General features: G+C 43.6%; 1 protein-coding gene across 3 annotated transcripts in view; it reads right to left on the bottom strand.

Moving 5' to 3' along the window:
* SYT14 (synaptotagmin 14) overlaps positions 1-19,161 on the bottom strand; it is a 283,919-nt gene that overhangs the window by 41,963 nt on the left and 222,795 nt on the right. For all 3 annotated transcript variants that reach the window (XM_089777423.1, XM_075925106.2, XM_025178349.3), the window contains one exon: positions 17,160-17,609. In XM_089777423.1, coding sequence (XP_089633549.1) covers positions 17,160-17,609 — 450 coding nt within the window. The remainder of the gene's footprint in view (positions 1-17,159; positions 17,610-19,161) is intronic.

The raw sequence follows: 19,161 nt of genomic DNA, 5'->3' as shown, positions 1-19,161 counted from the left end.
ATAGTTTTGTTGACAAGAGTCCACTTTTGTCGACAAAACCCTGTAGTCTAGACACACCCCAAATGTTCTACTTATTTCTTTTAATTCACATCCATCATACTTTTTCTACAGTATCTGTTCCTCATATATTTTCAACACGCAAAAACTTTCCTGTACTACACACATCATTATGGAAGGTACGTTTACTTGTCCAATATTCATACAGAACTGTTTTATTGTTCATTCATCTGCTTTATGAACTATGAGTTTTAGGGGTTAGGAGGCAGCATTTTATAGGGTAGCTTCTGGAGCAATGGGAGGAGACATGGAAAAATAGGGCAGAAAGTTGAAGATTATAATGCATGCATTGATAACAGGGAGCATATTTTATTACTAATGTATTTGCAAATACTGTTCTTATTATTACTCGGAATTTATTAGCTTTAAGTACATTTTTTTTCTTGTGGTATCAAGTCCCTTTTCTGTCTGTCAAGTCATGTTTTCTATTATTTGTCAAGCAATGACTATAACCAAGGTTCTAGGTAATATCACTCTCAAAAAACATTAGATCATCATTGATGGAATACATCCTTTTTTGGTTACACATCAATTCTGGAGAATTGTGCATGGTCCTTAACTTAATTTATGTCTGTGTTGTCAGTGGCTTGACAATCAGGCCATGTTAATATTGTTTGACCTTGCTTATATGTATGCAATATTCATCTCATATTTTCTAATTGAACTGACTGTTATATGGATTGATTTTCCTATTTTCAAATTCACTAACTATTTCCTGTTTTGAACAATTCTCAGGGAAATGTTTTGAGGGAAATGTTTTGAGGACCAAAAACCCCAGTTCCTCTGAATTTGTAACCCATGGACCAGGAGCAAAAGGCCCCCGCCCAAGGCAAAACACCAGCATCCCCTGAGTCCGTTATCAAGGCGGTAGCAAATTGAGAGATTTTTCTACCAAAAAACACAGTCCCTCTGAATTTGTGACCCATGGACCAGGAGCAAAAGGCCCCTGCCCAAGGCAAAACACCAGCATCCCCTGAGTCCGTTAGCCAGGAGGTAGCAAATTGAGAGATTTTTCTACCAAAAAACACAGTCCCTCTGAATTTGTGACCCATGGACCAGGAGCAAAAGGCCCCCGCCCAAGGCAAAACACCAGCATCCCCTGAGTCCGTTAGCCAGGAGGTAGCAAATTGAGAGATTTTTCTACCAAAAAATACAGTCCCTCTGAATTTGCAACCAGCCAGCAAAGGTAGGTAGCAATTCCTGAGCAGTTGTACTGAATGTCATGTATGTATGACAGAAACTGTGACGGTCACAAAAACGGAGAGGTTTCACTTTTTGCCTATACACCGGGCCCGGGCCCGGGCGCGCGGCGCTTGGGGGAGGAGGGGGAGGGAAGAGAGTGCCGGCCCCGGGCGCGCGGCGCTTGGGGGAGGAGGGGAAGGGAAGAGAGTGCCGGCCCCGGGCGCGCGGCGCTTGGGAAAGGGGGGGAGAGAGCGCCGGCCCCGGGTGCGCGGCGCTTGGAGAAGGAGGGGGAGAGAGTGCCGGCCCTGGGCGCGCGGCGCTTGGGGAAGAGGTGGGGGGGAGAGAGCGCCGGCCCCGGGCGCGCGGCGCTTGGGGAAGAGGTGGGGGGGAGAGAGCGCCGGCCCTGGGCGCGCAGCGCTTGGGGAAGAGGGGGGGGAGAGAGCGCCGGCCCCGGGCGTGCGGCGCTTGGGGAAGAGGGGGGGGGAGAGAGCGCCGGCCCCGGGCGCGCGGCGCTTGAGGGGAGAGCGCCAGCCCCGGAATGCGGCTATGGGGAGGGCGCCCCCCCGGCGCCCGGCGGGTGAACGGCCACGCCCCCTGGCGCCTGGCAACCCCAAATGGTTGGGGACCACTGTGCTAGACGAATAATCCCAAAGATGCAAAAGACAATAACTTGTTCTGAGCTAAAGCATCTTTAATTTGAAACATTTTGGGGGGTGGCCAGCAAAGGGAAGATAACAATGTATATAAACCAAGCTTTGGAAGAGAGCAGAAATGAAAAAAAGATGTCACCAACTGCTGAGTTTATGGATGGTTTCAGATTAGTAGGAACAGAAATCTAAGAGAAAATAGTGAGTTAACCATGTTCCAATTCTTCAAAATGTCTCATTGCTGGGGGAATTAGCAAGTGTTTTTTGAGGATCCATGATTTTTAAGGATGCTTGGCAGACAGTTGAAAAAAGTTTGAAATTTCATTTCTGAATTCCTTCAATGTTTCTAATTACAAATTCTTTTGGGGAAAAAACTTTTAATAAAATAACTATCTATGGTTAGTGAAGCCGCAATAGTATTTTAGGAAGAGTGATTAAACTAGATTTTGGGCTCCAATTCTATATTTTCATTCAGTGGTGGCTGATTTTTTTTTAAACATTGTCCAAGTGTTCCCAGTCCAAGGAAGGTAAGCCCTTCCTTACTAAGGGGTGAAAAATAGGCAACAACACATCAAGCAATGTTCCTTAATACTCAAACACCTCTACATGGTCAATTGTACCAAAAAGGGTCTAAGAGGGCAAGAATGATCAAAATGGCCAACCTCACTCTAATCTAAAATAGGCAGATGATCACTGACCAGTGTTCCCTCAAAGCTGCAGCACAGCTTTACAGGTGATTAATTGGCCTGCCCAGTCAGTCAGCTCCAGAACCCTGAGCCTCTAACTAGGTGGGGCTGATTAGTCACCCATGAAGCTGTGTTGCACGCAGTTTGGGAATACTGATCATGACAACCAGGATCTAAATTAAAAAGGAAGGCTGAAAACCCAGATTTAAATCCGTGCCAGATATCAGTGGTATCCAAGAAAGTCAGGCTTGTTTGAGTTATGGATATAAAATTCCATTTAATTAGGGTATGTCTATACTACATGGCTCTGTCGATGGAGCCATGTAGATTTGTTTACTGGGCATAGGAAAATGAAGCAGCGATTTAAATAATCACAGCTTCATTTAAATTTAAATGACTGCTGTGCTGAGCCGATCAGCTGTTTGTCGGCTCAGAGCGCTAGTCTGGACGCTCCGCGGTCGACATCAAAGGCATTTGTCGACCTCCCCGGTAAACCTCATCAAACGAGGAATACCAGGGAGGTCGACAAATGCCTTTGATGTCGACCACGGAGCGTCCAGACAAGCACTCTGAGCCGACAAACAGCTGATCGGCACAACGTGGCAGCCATTTTAATTTAAATGAAGTGGCGATTATTTAAATTACTGCTTCATTTTCCCATGCCGGGTAGCCTAATCTACATGCCTCTGCCGCCAGAGGCATGTAGTCTAGACATATCCTTAGGCTACGTCTAGACTGGCCACAAATTCCGGAAAAGGGATGGAAATCAGATAAGTCAGCATAGGGAAATCCGCGGGGGATTTAAATATCCCCCGCGGATTTAAATAAACATGTCCGCCGCTTTTTTTCCGGCTTGGGGAAAAGCCGGAAAAAAAGCGTCTAGACTGGCGCATTCCTCCGGAATAAAGCCCTTTTCAGGAGGATCTCTTATTCCTACTTTCAAGTAACTGTCATGTAACAGCATGAAATCTTAGTGGTTACATGACTATTCGATAGTCCCCGGGGGTGGGGCAGTTAGCCAGCCCCATTCCTGTGGAGCCCCCCATCACCCTACACTGCTGCCTCTGTATCAAAGGCAGCAGCACAGGTTGGCAAGTGGGAGCCGGTCTGTGAAGGGAGCCAGTTTAAAAACCAGCTCCCCCCTCAGACAGGCTTCATTTACAGGTTTGAGACCCATCACAAAGGTATGAATAAAGACATTACCTGGCTAGCGCATGACTTTCCACATCCTAATGACTTAACCAACCAAACAATGGGTACTTAAGAAAAATTTGGCCCTTCTCTATTAGCTTCATGTAACATGAACACTCTAATTCGCTATTTTCCTCCCTTCCTTTTCCCCACCCCATCCTGTATTTATTTTGGAACTGAACTTTCAATAACTCCATTCATCTGAAGAAGTGAGTTGTATCCATGAAAGCTCATGACACCATCTTCATGTTTTATTAGTCTTTAAGGTGCTGCTAGACTATTCGTTGTTTTTTGATTTTTTCCAGGCTTATTGGTTAATCATGTAATCATCTACACATTTAGGGTATGTATACACTAGCCCCCTAGTTCGAGTTAGGGAGACTAATGTAGGCATTCGAAGTTGCAAATGAAGCCTGGGATTTAAATATCCCGGGCTTCATTTGCATCTTCCCGGACGCCACCATTTTTAAATCCCCCTTAGTCCGAACTCCGTGCCCGCAGCTACACATGGCATGGAGTAGGTAGTTCAAATTAGGATCTCTAATTCGAACAACCGGTACACCTCGTTCCACAAGGAGTAACTGTAGTTCGAATTAGAGATTCTAATTCGAACTACCTACTCCGTGCCGTGTGTAGCCACGGGCACGGAGTTCAGACTAAGGGGGATTTAAAATGGCGGTGCCCGGGAAGATGCAAATGAAGCCCGGGATATTTAAATCCCAGGCTTCATTTGCAATTTCGAATGCCTACATTAGCCTCCCTAGTTCGAACTAGGGGGCTAGTGTAGACATACCCTCACAGAGTATGTTTTATAATTCTTCAAAACAACCCTATATTGAAGAAATTTCAAATAATCACTTCTATAGTATGATGTGAACCTGAGTATAAAGCTTTCTTTGTTACTCTTCATAGAGAGTATTCATAGGCCATGGAACAAACTCACCATTGACAAACAACTGGCAACGCCACTGACATTAAGAGTTGCAGTATATATCAGCTATTAATTTGGCCCTACACCTAAAGTGTGCTGTTACCTTGGTGAATGAAAAGCTCCAAAGCCCCAAGGGGAAGCTCTTTAGAACCAGTATGGATCTTTCAGAAAAGGCTTTATTTTCCAAAAGATCTGCGTCTAGACTGGCGCTTTTTCCGGCAAAGCGCCGAGACAGAAAAAAGCGGCAGCCATTTTATGCTAATGAAGCGGGGGCGATTTAAATCCCCGCTTCATTTGCAATTGCGATATGTCTAATTTGCATCCCTTTTACGAGAAAGGGATGCAGTCTAGACACAGCTTTGTGATTCTTTGTGACATGGAGAAACAACTACTAGATATTGTTGTTGTCTGAGACCACTAAACTCAATTAAAGTGAAATTCAGTTCACCAGCATATAGCCTAGGTAATCAAGCTTTATGCAAAAGAAATGCACTCCAAGCTGGAGCCACATCCTTACACATCTACTACCCATGGAGACAGACAGTGGCTGCATGCCTTCCGTGTGATTACACTGGATGTGAATAATTATTGTTCCCATGACCAGTTGTCCCTCTAAGCTACCGGGAAGCACAACTTCACAGGTGATTAATTAGCCCCGCTCAGTCAGTCAGTTACATACACAGAGCCCTGAGTCTCTGACTGGGCGGGGCTGATTAATCATTTGAGAAGCTGTGTTGTCATGCAGCTTAGGGGGAACACTGCCCATGATCTACTTCCTGTCTTGAAAGCTGAGGCACATGCTGTGGTACACAGGGCTAGTACACAGGTCCCTTGCTGGTCTGCCCCCTGTGATTCTACCACAGGATATAAGTGGTGTCAAGAATTGGGCACTAACCATCTGCATCCATATGAATTTCACCCTTAGTTTTTGACTAAAACACAAACCAAGGTTTTCAGACCTGAAAGGTCAGTGTGTTAAGGCTATGCACAACATGCTTGTATCTTCCAAGAGCTACATCAGTACACAGAGATTCTCTTATAACCTGATAATAGCCTAAATGTGCAGTATCACCTTTCCTTTTTAGATTAACACATTTTAAAATTTCCAAACTAGCTCTATTTAGTTTATCTGGTCATAACCAATTCCATTTAGAACAACTTCGAGCTGAGCTGCCTTTTCATATATTACATGTCAGGTTCTGTCAAATTAACACACTTTAATTAAAGATTACGCATAATCTTTGGTTAAATTTTGGCATCTGAATCTGAAAGTCTGCTTTTCTTCAGGCATCATGCAAAACTAACATTGCTTTTGCTTTCTTTCCTTTAAATTATCTTAACTATACCTTCTTATAAGGCTTACTTTTAGACCCCAGTTTATCTATATAGCCAACAAACTCTGCTTACAAAATACCAGTAAATGCCAGCAACATTTTGAAACTGAAGATATAGAAATATTTACTGATCTCTAAGAAGAAAACCTCTAATTATTCATGCTCGAATTTCTGTTTTAGGCTTTTGTAATGCACATTAAAAAGATCAGAGTCTCACAGCAAGCTCAATGAGAGCTCACAGCCTGATATGTTTAATTTAGCTCAGCCCTGTTAATGTTTGATTTGTTTTAATCCTCTATTAAACCTTTTCAAAGAAATCCTAAAAGTTTCATGATCTGCATTATGAACTTCTATGCCTGATTCTGCTCTTACATATTTTATACCAATGTAACTCAATTAATTGACTTCAGTTGAGTTATTCTTGATTTAGTCCTGTGTAATAGAGATGAGAATGAAGCGGTAACAATCTCAATATCTTACACTGGAGTTTGATTTTATATTTTCATGAGTTTCCTTCAGCAACTGGATAATTAACAATAGGGATGTGTGATTTTGATAGAAGAGGAATCTTATACTCTTTTCTATAGATCTCTCAATCTCATTGAAACCAGTTTTTCCAGTGACAATGTTATATTTGGAGTTGCCTGTAATAATTTATGAATATTATGTGTTGACCTCATTGGGGTAATTTTTACTATATGCGCATATTGAGATAATTCAATAGGAGGACTGTCACAAAGTACATCCAGAAAGGTGCAATGGATCCAGATATAAACTTGAGATAATGCAAGTGCCATTTGCTTTGAGGCTGTGATGCTAACCTTTCCTCTCCCTCTCCATGGACTTGTCAGTCAGGTTTCTCCAAGACCAATAAATCTCTGTGAAGGGTGAGATGGATCAACAGAACTAAGGGGAGGAGAAGGTATGGAGTTCCATAGAATCTTAGAACACTAGAATTGGAAGGAACCTTGAGAGGTCATCAAGTCCAATCCCCTGCCCTCACGGCAGGAACCAGTACCATCTAGACCATCCCTGATAGATGTCTGTCTAACCTGCTCTTAAATGTCTCCAGAGATAGAGATTCCACAACCTTCCTAGGCAACTTATTCCAGTGTTTAACCACCCAGACAGTTAGGAAGTTTTTCCAAATGTCCAGCCTAAACCTCCTTTGCTGCAGTTGAAGCCCATTGCTTCTTGTCCTCTCCTCAGAGGCCAAGGAGAACAATTTTTCTCCCTTTTCCTTCTGACAACCTTTTGGATACCTGAAAACCGCTATCCTGTCCCCTCTCAGTTTTCTCCTTTCCAAACTAAACAATCCCAGTCCTTTGTCTTCCTTCGTATGTCATGTCCTCTAGACCTTTAATCATTCTTGTTGCTCTCCTCCGGACCTTCTCTAATTTTTCCACATCTTTCTTGAAATGCAGTACCCAGAACTGAACACAACACTCCAGTTGAGGCCTAATCAGTGCAGAGTAGAACAGAAGAATAAATTCTCATGTCTTGCTCACAACACTCCTGTTAATGCATCCCAGAATCATGTTTGCTTTTTTTTTTGCAACAGTGTCACACTATTGACTCATGTTTCACTTGTCGTCCAGTATGACCCCTGAATCCTTTTCAGCAGTATTCTTTCCTAGACAATCACTTCCCTTTGTGTGTGTGTGCAATTGATTGTACCTTCCTAAGTGGAGTACTTTGCATTTGTCCTTATTAAACATCATCCTGTTTACCTCGGACCATTTCTCTAGTTTGTTCAGATAATTTTGAATACTGACCCTATCCTCCAAAGCATTTGCAACCCTTCCCAGCAAACTTAAAAAGCATGGGTATGACTACACTACAAAGTTAATTTGAACTAACAGCTGTTCGTTCGAATTAACTTTGATAGGTGCTACATAGGCAAACCGCTAGTTCGCGCTTAATTCAAACTAGGTAAACCTCATTCTACAAGGACTAACGCCTAGTTCGAATTAAGGGCTGTGTTGCCACTTAATTCGAACTAGTGGGAGGCTAGCCCTCCCCAGCTTTCCCTGGTGGCCACTCTGGGCACCACCAGGGAAACTCTTCTGCCCCCCTCCCGGCCCCGGAGCTGTTAAAGGGGCACGGTCTGGCTACGGTGCCCGTGCCAGGTGCAAGCCTGCCAGCACCCAGCCAGCAGACTCTGCACCTGGCATGGCACGAACCAGCCACCCGCTGCCACCCAGCCCTCCGCCTTTTCCCGGGACCAGGCTGACCAGGAGCCTGCCCGGGGCTGCAAGAGGCGGGCGCCCGCCTGGTCTAGTGTGGAGATCATGGACCTCATCCACGACCTCCGCACTAGGCACAGGAAAGTGGCTGTCTAGGGCAGGATAGCTGCCAGCCTGGCCACCCAGGAGCAGGTTTGCATGAAAATCAAGGTGGTCCAGTGAGACCCCCCGACCCTGAGCCCTGAGCTTAGAACGGCCGTACTGGGTCAGACCAAAGGTCCATCTAGCCCAGTAGCCTGTCTGCCGACAGCGGCCGACACTACGTACCCCAGAGGGGATAGACCGAAGACAATGACCAAGCCATTTGTCTCGTGACATCCATCCCCAGCATCCCACAAACAGAGGCCAGGGACACCATTTCTACCCCCTGGCTAATACCACTACATGGACCCAGCCTCCATGAATTTATCTAACTTCTCTTCAAATTCTGTTCTAGTTCTAGCCTTCACAGCCTTCTGTAGCAAGGAGTTCCACAGGTTGACTATCTGCTTTGTGAAGAACAACTTTCTGTTGTTAGTCTGAAGCCTGCTACCCATTCATTTTATTTGGTGTCCTCTAGTCCTTCTACTTTGGGAACGAATGAAGAACTTTTCTTTATGCACCCTCTCCACACCACTCATGCTTTTATAGACCTCTATCATATCCCCCCTCAGTCTCCTCTTTTCTAAGCTGAAAAGTCCCAGTCTCTTTAGCCTCTCTTCATATGGGACCTGTTCCAAACCTCTGATCATTTTAGTTGCCCTCCCCTCTCCCACCCTCTGTCTTCCCCTCTCCCACCTCCTTTTCCCAGTCTCCCCGAGTTTTGTTCAATAAAGAGAGTTTCTATTTTTGACCACATGTGTCCTTTTATTTTGTACATCAGGAAGGGGGGCTAGGGATGGGTAAGTGGAAGGAGGTGAGGGAGGAATGGGGTAGGAGCCCCCAATGGGGAGGACTGGGCTGGCTCTGCGGGCTCCTCGGGGTGGAAACTCTACTGCAGCCCCCCGATTGGCCCCCCCCTCCTGGATGGCAGCCTGCGGCAAGTGCAGTCGGGCTGATGGCCGAGTGCTGTGATGTGCCGAGTGTGGGCACTCAGAGCACTCCAAGCCAGGACTGCTTTGCAAGCAGGGAACCTCTGAGAACTGTCTGTCCGGGGTGGGGGTCGGGTCCCTTTAAGCGCAGCCCTCAGCTAGCCTGAGACAGCAGCTCCACGCTCTAAGTCCTAATCTGATGCCCTGCCGGCACTGCTTCCGGACATCCTTAACCTCAGTTCAGGGTCCACTCAATGTGGACATGCTATTTCGAATTAGCAAAATGCCAATTCAAACTAGTTTTTAGGTCTAGATGCACTAGTTCGAATTAGCTTAGCTCGAATTAACTAATTCGAATTAAGTTAGTTCGAATTAGTGCTGTAGTGTAGACATACCCCATGCTCTCTATGCCAATATATAAATTGTTGATGAAGATATTGAACAGAACCAGTCCCAAAACAGAACTCTGCAGAACCCCACTTGTTATGCCCTTTCAGCAGGATTGTGAACTGTTAATAACTACTCTCTGAGAAAGACTATCCAGCTAGTTATGCACCCACCTCATAGTAGCCCCATCTAAATTGTATTTGCCTCATTTATTTATAAGAAGATCATGCGAGACCATATCAAATACCTTACTAAAGTCTAAGTCTGTCATGTCCACCACTTCTCCCTTATCCACTAGGGTATGTCTACACTAGAAAGTTAGTTCGAACTAACGGATGTTAGTTCGAACTAACTTTCATAGGCGCTACACTAGCGCTCAGTTAGTTCGAGTTTAATTCGAACTAACGGAGCGCTTAGTTTGAACTACGTAATCCTCATTCCACGAGGAGTAAGCCTAGTTCGAACTTAATAGTTCGAATTAAGGGCTGTGTAGACCCTTAATTCAAACTAGTGGGAGGCTAGCCCTCCCCAGGTTTCCCTGGTGGCCACTCTGGCCAACACCAGGGAAACTCGTCTGCCCGCCTCCCGGCCCCGGACCCCTTAAAGGGGCACGGGCTGGCTACGGTGCCCATGCCAGGTGCAAGCCTGCCAGCACCCAGCCAGCAGACCCTGCACCTGGCACGGATCGAGCCACCCACCCGATGCCCCCCAGCCCTCCCCCTCTTCCCGGGACCAGGCTGGCGGCTCCCGGGAGCTTGCCCGGGACCGCAAGAGGCGGGCACCCACCTGGGCTAGTGCAGACATCGTGGACCTCGTCCACGATCTCCGCACTAGGCACAGGAAAGTGGCCGGCTTGGGCAGGAGAGCTGCCAGCCTGGCCACCCAGGAGCAGGTGTGCATGAAAATCAAGGGAGTCCACTGAGACCCCTGACCCTGAGCCCTGAGCTTACAATGGCCGTCCTGGGTCAGACCAAAGGTCCATCTAGCCCAGTAGCCTGTCTGCCGACAGCGGCCAACCCTAGGGACCCTGGAGGGGATGGACCGAAGACAGTGACCAAGCCATTTGTCTCGTGCCATCCCTCTCCAGCCTTCCACAAACTTTGGGCAGGGACACCACTCCTACCCCCTGGCTAATAGCACTCCATGGACCCAACCTCCATGACTTGATCTCACTTCTCTTTAAACTCTGTTCTAGTTGTGGCCTTCACAGCCTCCTGCAGCAAGGAGTTCCACAGGTTGACTCTTTCCTTGGGGAAGAACAACTTTCTGTTACAGTTTGAAGCCTGCTACCCATTCCTTTCCTTTGGTGTCCTCTAGTCTTTATGGGAACTAATGAAGAACTTTTCTGTATGTACCCTCTCCACCCAACTCCTGCTTTTAGAGACCTCTATCCTGTCCCCCCTCCGTCTCCTCTTGTCTAAGCTGAAAAGTCCCAGTCTCTTTAGCCTCTCTTCATATGGGACCTGTTCCCAACCCCTGATCATTTTAGTCGCCCTCCCCTCTCCCAGCCTCTCTCTTCCCCCTCCCACCTCCTTTTCCCAGTCTCCCCAAGTTTTGTTCAATAAAGACAGATTCCATTTTTGAACACAATTGTCCTTTATTTTGTACATCAAGAAAAGGGGCTAGGGAAGGGTAAGTGGAAGGAGGTGAGGTAGGAATGGAGTATGAGCCCCCGATGGGGAGGACTGGGCTGGCTCTGCGGGCTTTTGGGGTGGAAGCTCTCCTGCAGCCCCCCGATTGGCCCCTCTCCCCAGATGGCAGCCTGCGGCAAGTGCAGCCGGGCTGATGGCCGAGTGCTGTGATGTGCCCAGTGTGGGTACTCCGGGCACTCCAAGCCAGGACTGCTTTGCAAGCGGGGAACCCCTGAGAACTGTCTGTCCGGGGTGGGGGTTGGGACCCTTTCAGCGCAGCCCTCGGCTAGCCTGAGACAGCATCTCCACGCTCTAAGTCCTACTCTGATGCCCTGCCGGCACTGCTTCCAGCCATCCTTAAGCCTGGTTCAGGGTCCACTTAATGTGGACATGCTAGTTCGAATTAGCAAAACGCTAATTCGAACTAGTTTTTTAGTCTAGATCCGTTAGTTCGAATTAGCTTAGTTCGAATTAACTAATTCGAACTAAGTTAGTTCGAATTAACGTTGTAGTGTAGACGTACCCCAAGACTCATTATCGTATCAAAGAAAGCTATCAGATTGGTTTGACATTATTTGTTATTTACAAATCCATGCTGGCTGTCACCTATTACCTTATTATCTTCCAGATGTTTGCAGATGAATTCCTTAATTACTTGCTCCATTATCTTTCCTGGCACAGAAGTTAAATTGACTGGTCTGTAGTTTCCTGGGTGTTCTGATTTCTCTTTTTATAGAGGGGCACTATATTTGCCCTTTTCCAGTCTTCTGGAATCTCTCCCATCTTCCATGATTTTTCAAAGATTTTAGCTAAAGGCTCAGATACCTCCTCTATCAGCTCCTTGAGTATTCTATGATGTATTCAATCAGACCCTGGTGACTTGCAGACATCTAACTTTTCAAAGTGATTTTTAACTTGTTCTTTTTTTATTTTATGTTCTAAACCTACCCTGTTCCCACTAGCATTCACTATGTTAGGCATTCCTTCAGCATCAGACTTCTTGATGAAGACTGAAACAAATAAGTCATTAAGCACCTCTGCCATTTCCAAGTTTCCTGCTATTGTTTCTCCCCCTTCACTGAGCAATGGACCTACCCTGTCCTTGGTCTTCCTCTTGCTTCTAATATATTTATAGAAAGCCTTCTTTTTACCTTTTATGTCTGTAGCTGGTTTGAGCTTGTTTTGTGCTCTTGCCTTTCTCATTTTGCCCCTGCATACCTGTATTGTTTGCTTATATTAATCCTTTGTAATTTGTCCTAGTTCCCACTTTTTATATGACTCCTTTTTGCTTTTTAGATCATGCAAGATTTCCTGGGTAAACCAAGACAGTCTTTTGACATACTTTCGATCTTTCCTATGCAGCAGAATAGCTTACTCTGAGGCCCTTAATAATACCCCTTGAAAAACTGCCAACTGTCTTCAATTGTTTTTCTCCATAGTCTTGCTTCCCTACCAGCTCTCTGCCAGCCAAAGTTACTGATGTCATCAGTACCAACAGTGCAGATGGAGTCCTCTTCGGCTTCTGTGCCAAGACTGCAGGGCACGCTTCCCTGGTTGGCAAAGGTCCTTGGGACTTGTCTACGCTGGACGTATCTGGTACCTCTGCATCCCCCAGAGACCGCACTTTTGGTGCTGAGGAAGGCATCTGCTGGGGGGATATCTTTTTAGCAGGTCTTTCGGCAGTAGGAAAGTAGTGATTCCTCTTCAAAGTTTTCTTGGCTGGAGGATCCTGTGGTGCCACTGAATCCTGGTCCAAAACCGCTGTGGGGGACATACACAGTGGAGAGGCTTGGGGCATCAGTTCCAAAGCTGGTCTCACCATCTTCTTCATGGTCAGGAGCTTCAGTTGTAGATCCCTGGCCTTGAGGGACCTGGAGGACAACTTTTTACAGTGATGGCAGCTGTGTGAAGAATGCTCCTGAGCTAAGCATTGCCCATCTGATATTGGGATGGACATTCTGCAGGTCAGGCATCTCTTAAATCCAGGAGAGCCTGGTATGACAATTCAACTAATTGGGGAAGAATAGGAGAAAAAGGCAGGCACAGATTGGCCAGCCCTGGACTAGACAGTGCTTGGTCCTGCTGTGAGGGCAGGGGACTGGACTCGATGACCAGGTCCCTTCCAGTTCTAGTGTTCTATGATTCTATGTTGATGTTTGTTCCTTGTCAAGTTCTCTGAAGATCTATGGACTGGCCGTGAATTTTTTAAGTGACTAGAGACTTTTTTATGGGTTTTTGTCCAAAATGTCCTGTAATGTTATTATTATCACTACATTTTGTGTACTATATCTATCTATATTTTATAAATATATAATACATGGCTTTTTGCACTCTATCCAATGCTATTTTGGCTCTTTGTCTCTAATTGGTTGAAGCCTTTTTTTTAAATGAGAAAAAGGGAAGAAAAAGGCACCCAAAGAAACTAGGGGGAAAACAGTAACAACTCCTTTAATAACTAGCTTATCTGAGAGGAAAAACGGGGAGCTGCTGGGTTCTGACCAAGCCTGGAGTGGTTGAGAAGGAACTGGGGGACAGTTGACGGTGCGCTCACATTGGTACACTCGCTACGTGTGAGTGGCACTGTGCATGCGTGCTGGCACCCAGGAGTACTACTGCTAAAAAGTTCCAATTATAAGCGCAGGGATGCCGAGCCCGCACAAGAACACTCCGAAAAGAAAAACTATTTCCCCATAGCACTGGAATGGGTTACTTAGGGAGGTGGTGGAATCTCCATCCCTAGAGGTTTTTAAGTCTCGACTTGACAAAGCACTGACTTGGCTGATTTAGTTGGGTTGGTCCTGCTTTGGGTAGGGAGCTGTACTCGATGACCTCCTGAGGTCTCTGCCCACCCCGGGATTCTACGAGGTACTGCATTATGTATAAGGAACACAATAATGTAGCTAGACTTCAATTAAGACCTCAAAAAGCCCTGCTCCTCACCCAAGGTAAAATATCCTCCCTCCTTGCATACCAAAGCCTGCATTGGTCTATACCTGCATGTGCCTGAAGTGGGGAAGGTTGCCATGGGACACAATGGCAACTGTATGTGTCTGTGGGGCAGGAGCAGAGTTGAACTAACCCATTGGCTTGGTCTCTTGCTAGGATCCCTTGAAAGTATTTTTAAAGGTGGAAGTGAAGCTATGCTTCATGAGACTTATGCAGGACATGTCATTTTTCCAGACTGATTACTAGCAAATAATAATATATTAATATATTATCAGGCAGCAGCAAATATTATCAACTTCTTGATTATTACAGATGTTTCAGTGAAGTTGGAAAAGTTCAGTGACACACGTGTAATATTACAAATATAAATATATTTTAATTTTAAAATATATTTAATATATAATTATATCTTAGATATACACAATTAAAATAATGAGAACCAAAGCGGGGAAGGTAGCTACTGTTGCCTACATGGGAAATATCTGTATGTACAAAGAATCAGTCAAATACAGGTAGGGAATGTCTTCCCTCGCCGTGCCAGAAATCGACGTCTTGGCATTCAATTTAGCAGGTCTAGTATAGCCCTGTAAATTGAATACTAAGGGCAGTTCCGACCGGTATCGGTACTCTTTGCAACCGTAAGGAATAAGGGAACCGGATGGGAGCAAACCTTCCACAGTGTGGAGGCGCCAAACTCGGCTTAAGATAAGCCAACTCTAGCTATATATTCTCTGTAGCTCGAGTTGCGTTCCTTAAGCCAATCTTCCAGGTGTAGTGTAGACCTGGTCTTAGCATTTAGCAACAAAACAGACTAACACTAACATAGATAAATTTGGTTTTAAATTCAGAAGCCATGTAAGTATAAGATTTATAATTTCCCTAATCAGTTGTAGCTACCCAAATTAAAACAATCCTCTCCTTTTCTTTGTTAAGTAATTTTAGCCCTGCTTTTAGGGTCACAAGAACAATAACAAAATGCAAGCTTTAACTTTACTGTGGAATCATGTACACTTTTAATTAGCCACACTAACACAGGTCCTACAATCAACACATATTTGTGCTGGTATATAGATACATATCTTGTGTTTTATTATTTCTACTCCAATTCATCTAATGAAGTAACTTTTACCCATAAAAGCCCATGATTCTGTTAGTTTCTAAGGTGCCACAGGACTACTTGTTGTTTCAGAACATGAAGTAAATCAGCCTTCCCGTTGAAAAACTATATATAAAACACATTGTGAATATCAAAATAAGGTCTTCAAAAGATTTGGCAACTGGTTCACATAAGTCCAGAAGTATGAATTCTTATTCAAACTATCCAAACATGAATGCTTCTGGCAGGTCATTTGGCCTTCCATTCTATGCAATTCATTCACCTGCAACAGGCTATGTACAAGATCCTTTGACCTACCACCAATAATCTCCATTTCCCTCATCCCTGGCATTATCTTTTAGTGAAGAAGGAAGGGGAAGACTGGAAGACTGACGCACATATCTATTTTCTCTAGAGGATGGGAATCTCAGTATCATCTCTGATATCTCTCAGAGGCATACCTCCAGTTCCCTGCTAAGGGCTGGCCTACACAACTGTGATAAGTTGACCTAAGTTATACTACTTCAATTACACAAATAATATGACTGAAGTCAATGTAGCTTACGTTGACTTACCTTGGTGTCTGCAGAATGCTGTGCCAACAGGAGATGCTCTCCTGCCCACTTACCCCACTCTTCTCAGAGAGCTGGAGTATAAGAGCCATTGACTTAGTGGATCTTCACCAGACCCAGTAACTCAACACTACTGCATTGATCACAGCAATGCCGATCTACCAATAAGTGTAGACTGGTTTTAGAAAATAATTCAAAATTACTTCTGATGAGTACCAGATTTATGATCATATAGGGCTTGATCCACTCACTTCCATAAGCTTTGAATCAGACCCTTAATCAGAATTTCAGCCATGTGACCAAGCCCATGTCAGCTTAGAGCTCAAAACTTTAGCAAAATAAAGCTTTTGTTGACATCCAAAGGGCATGGAGGGAGGGGAAGGAACTCAAGCTCAGCACAATTTTCACTGACACAAAAATGTTGCAAAATACATATCATTGTTGCAGGATATCCAAGAACAAGAAAAACTCACTCTAGTACTAAGCACTTCAATAGTATGAAAGTTCACTTTAAGGCATATGATCAGAATTTGTCCCCAGAAAGCACTACCCAGGATTCCCTTGTATTTCTTAGAGAATCATAAAAAATAGGAGATGATAAAGTCCTCTTATATCACCTGTTTCATCCCCAGGACTTCATATTCCACTTTTAGCTGATCTTAGTTTCAAATCCCAACAGATTATTGTCCTATATATCTTAACATGACTAAAAACCAGTTTAACAACACTTTATTTTGTTTGTCCTCTGAAGTAATTAAAATAAGGGCTTCAGCACCTTCAGGTTCCCTATTGTTCCTGGGAAAGCAAAGCATGGATATTCTATCACAAACTGGACTTTATTACGGAAGACAAAAATCACTGACTAATACAGATTTTTAAAAATGAAAGCACAATGGTTAACAGTTTGATAAACTGAAGCTGTAAAACTAATCTCAAATTAATATAATATTTTTAACTCCTTCCTACAATTATAATATTTGTATAGTGGAAATACCAAAGCAATCAAAATGAAAAAGTATAGGCAGCTTTCACACATGATTAATAAATTGACCTAGCAGTAGCTAATTGGATCGTTGAGCTGTAATGACCTTCCTTCCCCAGACAATTATTTTGCATAAAGTGCGCATGACAATGGAGATGGGACGAGTCAGTGGAATGTTGTCTCTATAAATACATAAACTATTCCTAATAATCAGGACAATTTATATAATCACATACTCATTCTGCTTTGTGCAATACTCACAGAAAAACTGTAAGAAGGCTCCATTATCACTGGTACTGACATCTTCCCTTGAAGATTCAATTTGGTTAAGTAAAAAATCTTTTCCCCAACAATCCTCTCTTTTTTCATGCGTCGTACACTGTACAGTCTAAAGCGAACAGCATAATTCCCAATCATCTCAGACTCAACATGATTAAATTTGAATGTCTCTGTGAAGACAGGGCATGGTCCCCGTTGGATGCTGGTTTTTGCTCTCTGTTTCTTTATAGGTAGAAGAACTAGATGTACTTGCCATGAATTTCCACCTGTCCTGTTATATGTTGGGATATCTGTGACAGCTGTCACTGTTACTAGAAGTTTCTGTTCTTGTGAGTCATAGTCAAAAGTCACATCCAGCGTGCCATATTTAGCTACGGGCTCAGGATCAAAAGTTTTAGGAAGCTGTGAAGATGATCCTCGAGCTGACATATCCTAAGAAAAGAAATATAAATGCATTTATTTATTTTTGGTGTTCTATTATTAACTCTAACATGGAAATCCATGGTTTTCTCTAATCAGCATGTTGTGATTATGATCTTTTTGTTCACATCATAAACAAGATAATTAAACACTGCAGAATGAAGAGGTGGCTGACTGGCAACCAAGGAAAATCCAAAGCTATCTTCAGCTGGTCAAAACAGACAAACCCAGGTGCCAATTGGAAAAGAAAAAGCTAAAACTAATGAAGTTATACTAATCACAATTTTTTCAGCTCCACATATGCTTAGATAAATAAAATGCCATTCAAGAAAGGGATTCTGCAGATTTTTAAAAAAATACTCAACTTAATATATTTAACACATTAATACCTGATTGATGGTAACAGAACATTGTGAAATATACACAAGTAAGGCAAGTAATGGGCCAAATGCTGCAGTTGGTTGCCCATACAATATCCGCTGCACTCAGGGAAAACTGTGCCCAAGCAGCAGATGGCTATTATAGCCCATTAAATATATCTTCCTTAGAAGTATACAAGAAACATACCTTTGTTTCTGTATCTTCTGTTCTTGCCATATACAGTGTATCAGTCCATAAAGCAAATATTACTAATGCTTAATTTTTAAAATCTTCAATGTTCTTTTTAGATGTGCAATTACATTTTTAATAGCTAATAAAGGCGTAAGGACATCCTGTTGCTTTATGTTTCAAATATAATTGCTTTGGTTTGCCCAATGAATCCTTCTTTAACATGGGTTGATTTTTCTCCCTTACATTAGAAATAGTTTACTATGAATATACTGCATTTGCATGACATTGGTAGTGTAGAAAAAATTACCTAGCTGTACCTACAAATATATTCTAATCATGAGGCATGATTAAGGCTGTATTTTTTTATTAAAATAAATACTATTTTGTGTGGAGCAACTTGTCAGATTTCACAGAACAACCTTCAATGTCATAAATACAGCGAATGCTTCACACAGTGCTAGAAATATTTCAACATATCTCAACAAACAAACAATTTCTATTCACTATTTGTCAAAATAATTTTGTTTTTAAAATGTCAGTGATAAGGAAATAATTTGTGTACCTCACATTCGAAAACACAATAATATTTCAATAAAACCAACAATCTGAAACCCCTCCGATCAAATTTTTTTCTGTGGTGTTCATTCAGACATAGGATGTCTACATAAAAATTCTCTGGCATTTATCATGCAGCAGAACATGAAAAGAATCTTTTAACGCATCCACTGTGGACTGGCCCAAAAGATGGCTGACCACTATGGTGACCAGATGCCTTGATTTTATAGGGACACTTTCAAGCTTTTCCTTATATAGGCAGTTATTACTCTCTACCCCGTTCTGGTTTTTCACATTTGTTATCTGGTCCTCCTACTGACTACAGTATTTGTCAAACCTATACTTTTTTCTATTTGGGAAAGCCTATTTGTGCATCTGTGTTTTCATTCCCCATGTGATTGTTGGGCTCTGTCAGGACGCTCAACCCAAGTAAGCCCGAAGACCAACCCAAGTAAGC

This window comes from Pelodiscus sinensis, chromosome 3 (assembly GCF_052426305.1).
Source record: "Pelodiscus sinensis isolate ZL-2025 chromosome 3, ASM5242630v1, whole genome shotgun sequence".
NCBI classification, from domain to species: Eukaryota; Metazoa; Chordata; order Testudines; family Trionychidae; genus Pelodiscus; species Pelodiscus sinensis.
Note: the sequence above shows the minus strand (reverse complement) of the source record. Positions and strands in the feature narration are given on the sequence as shown.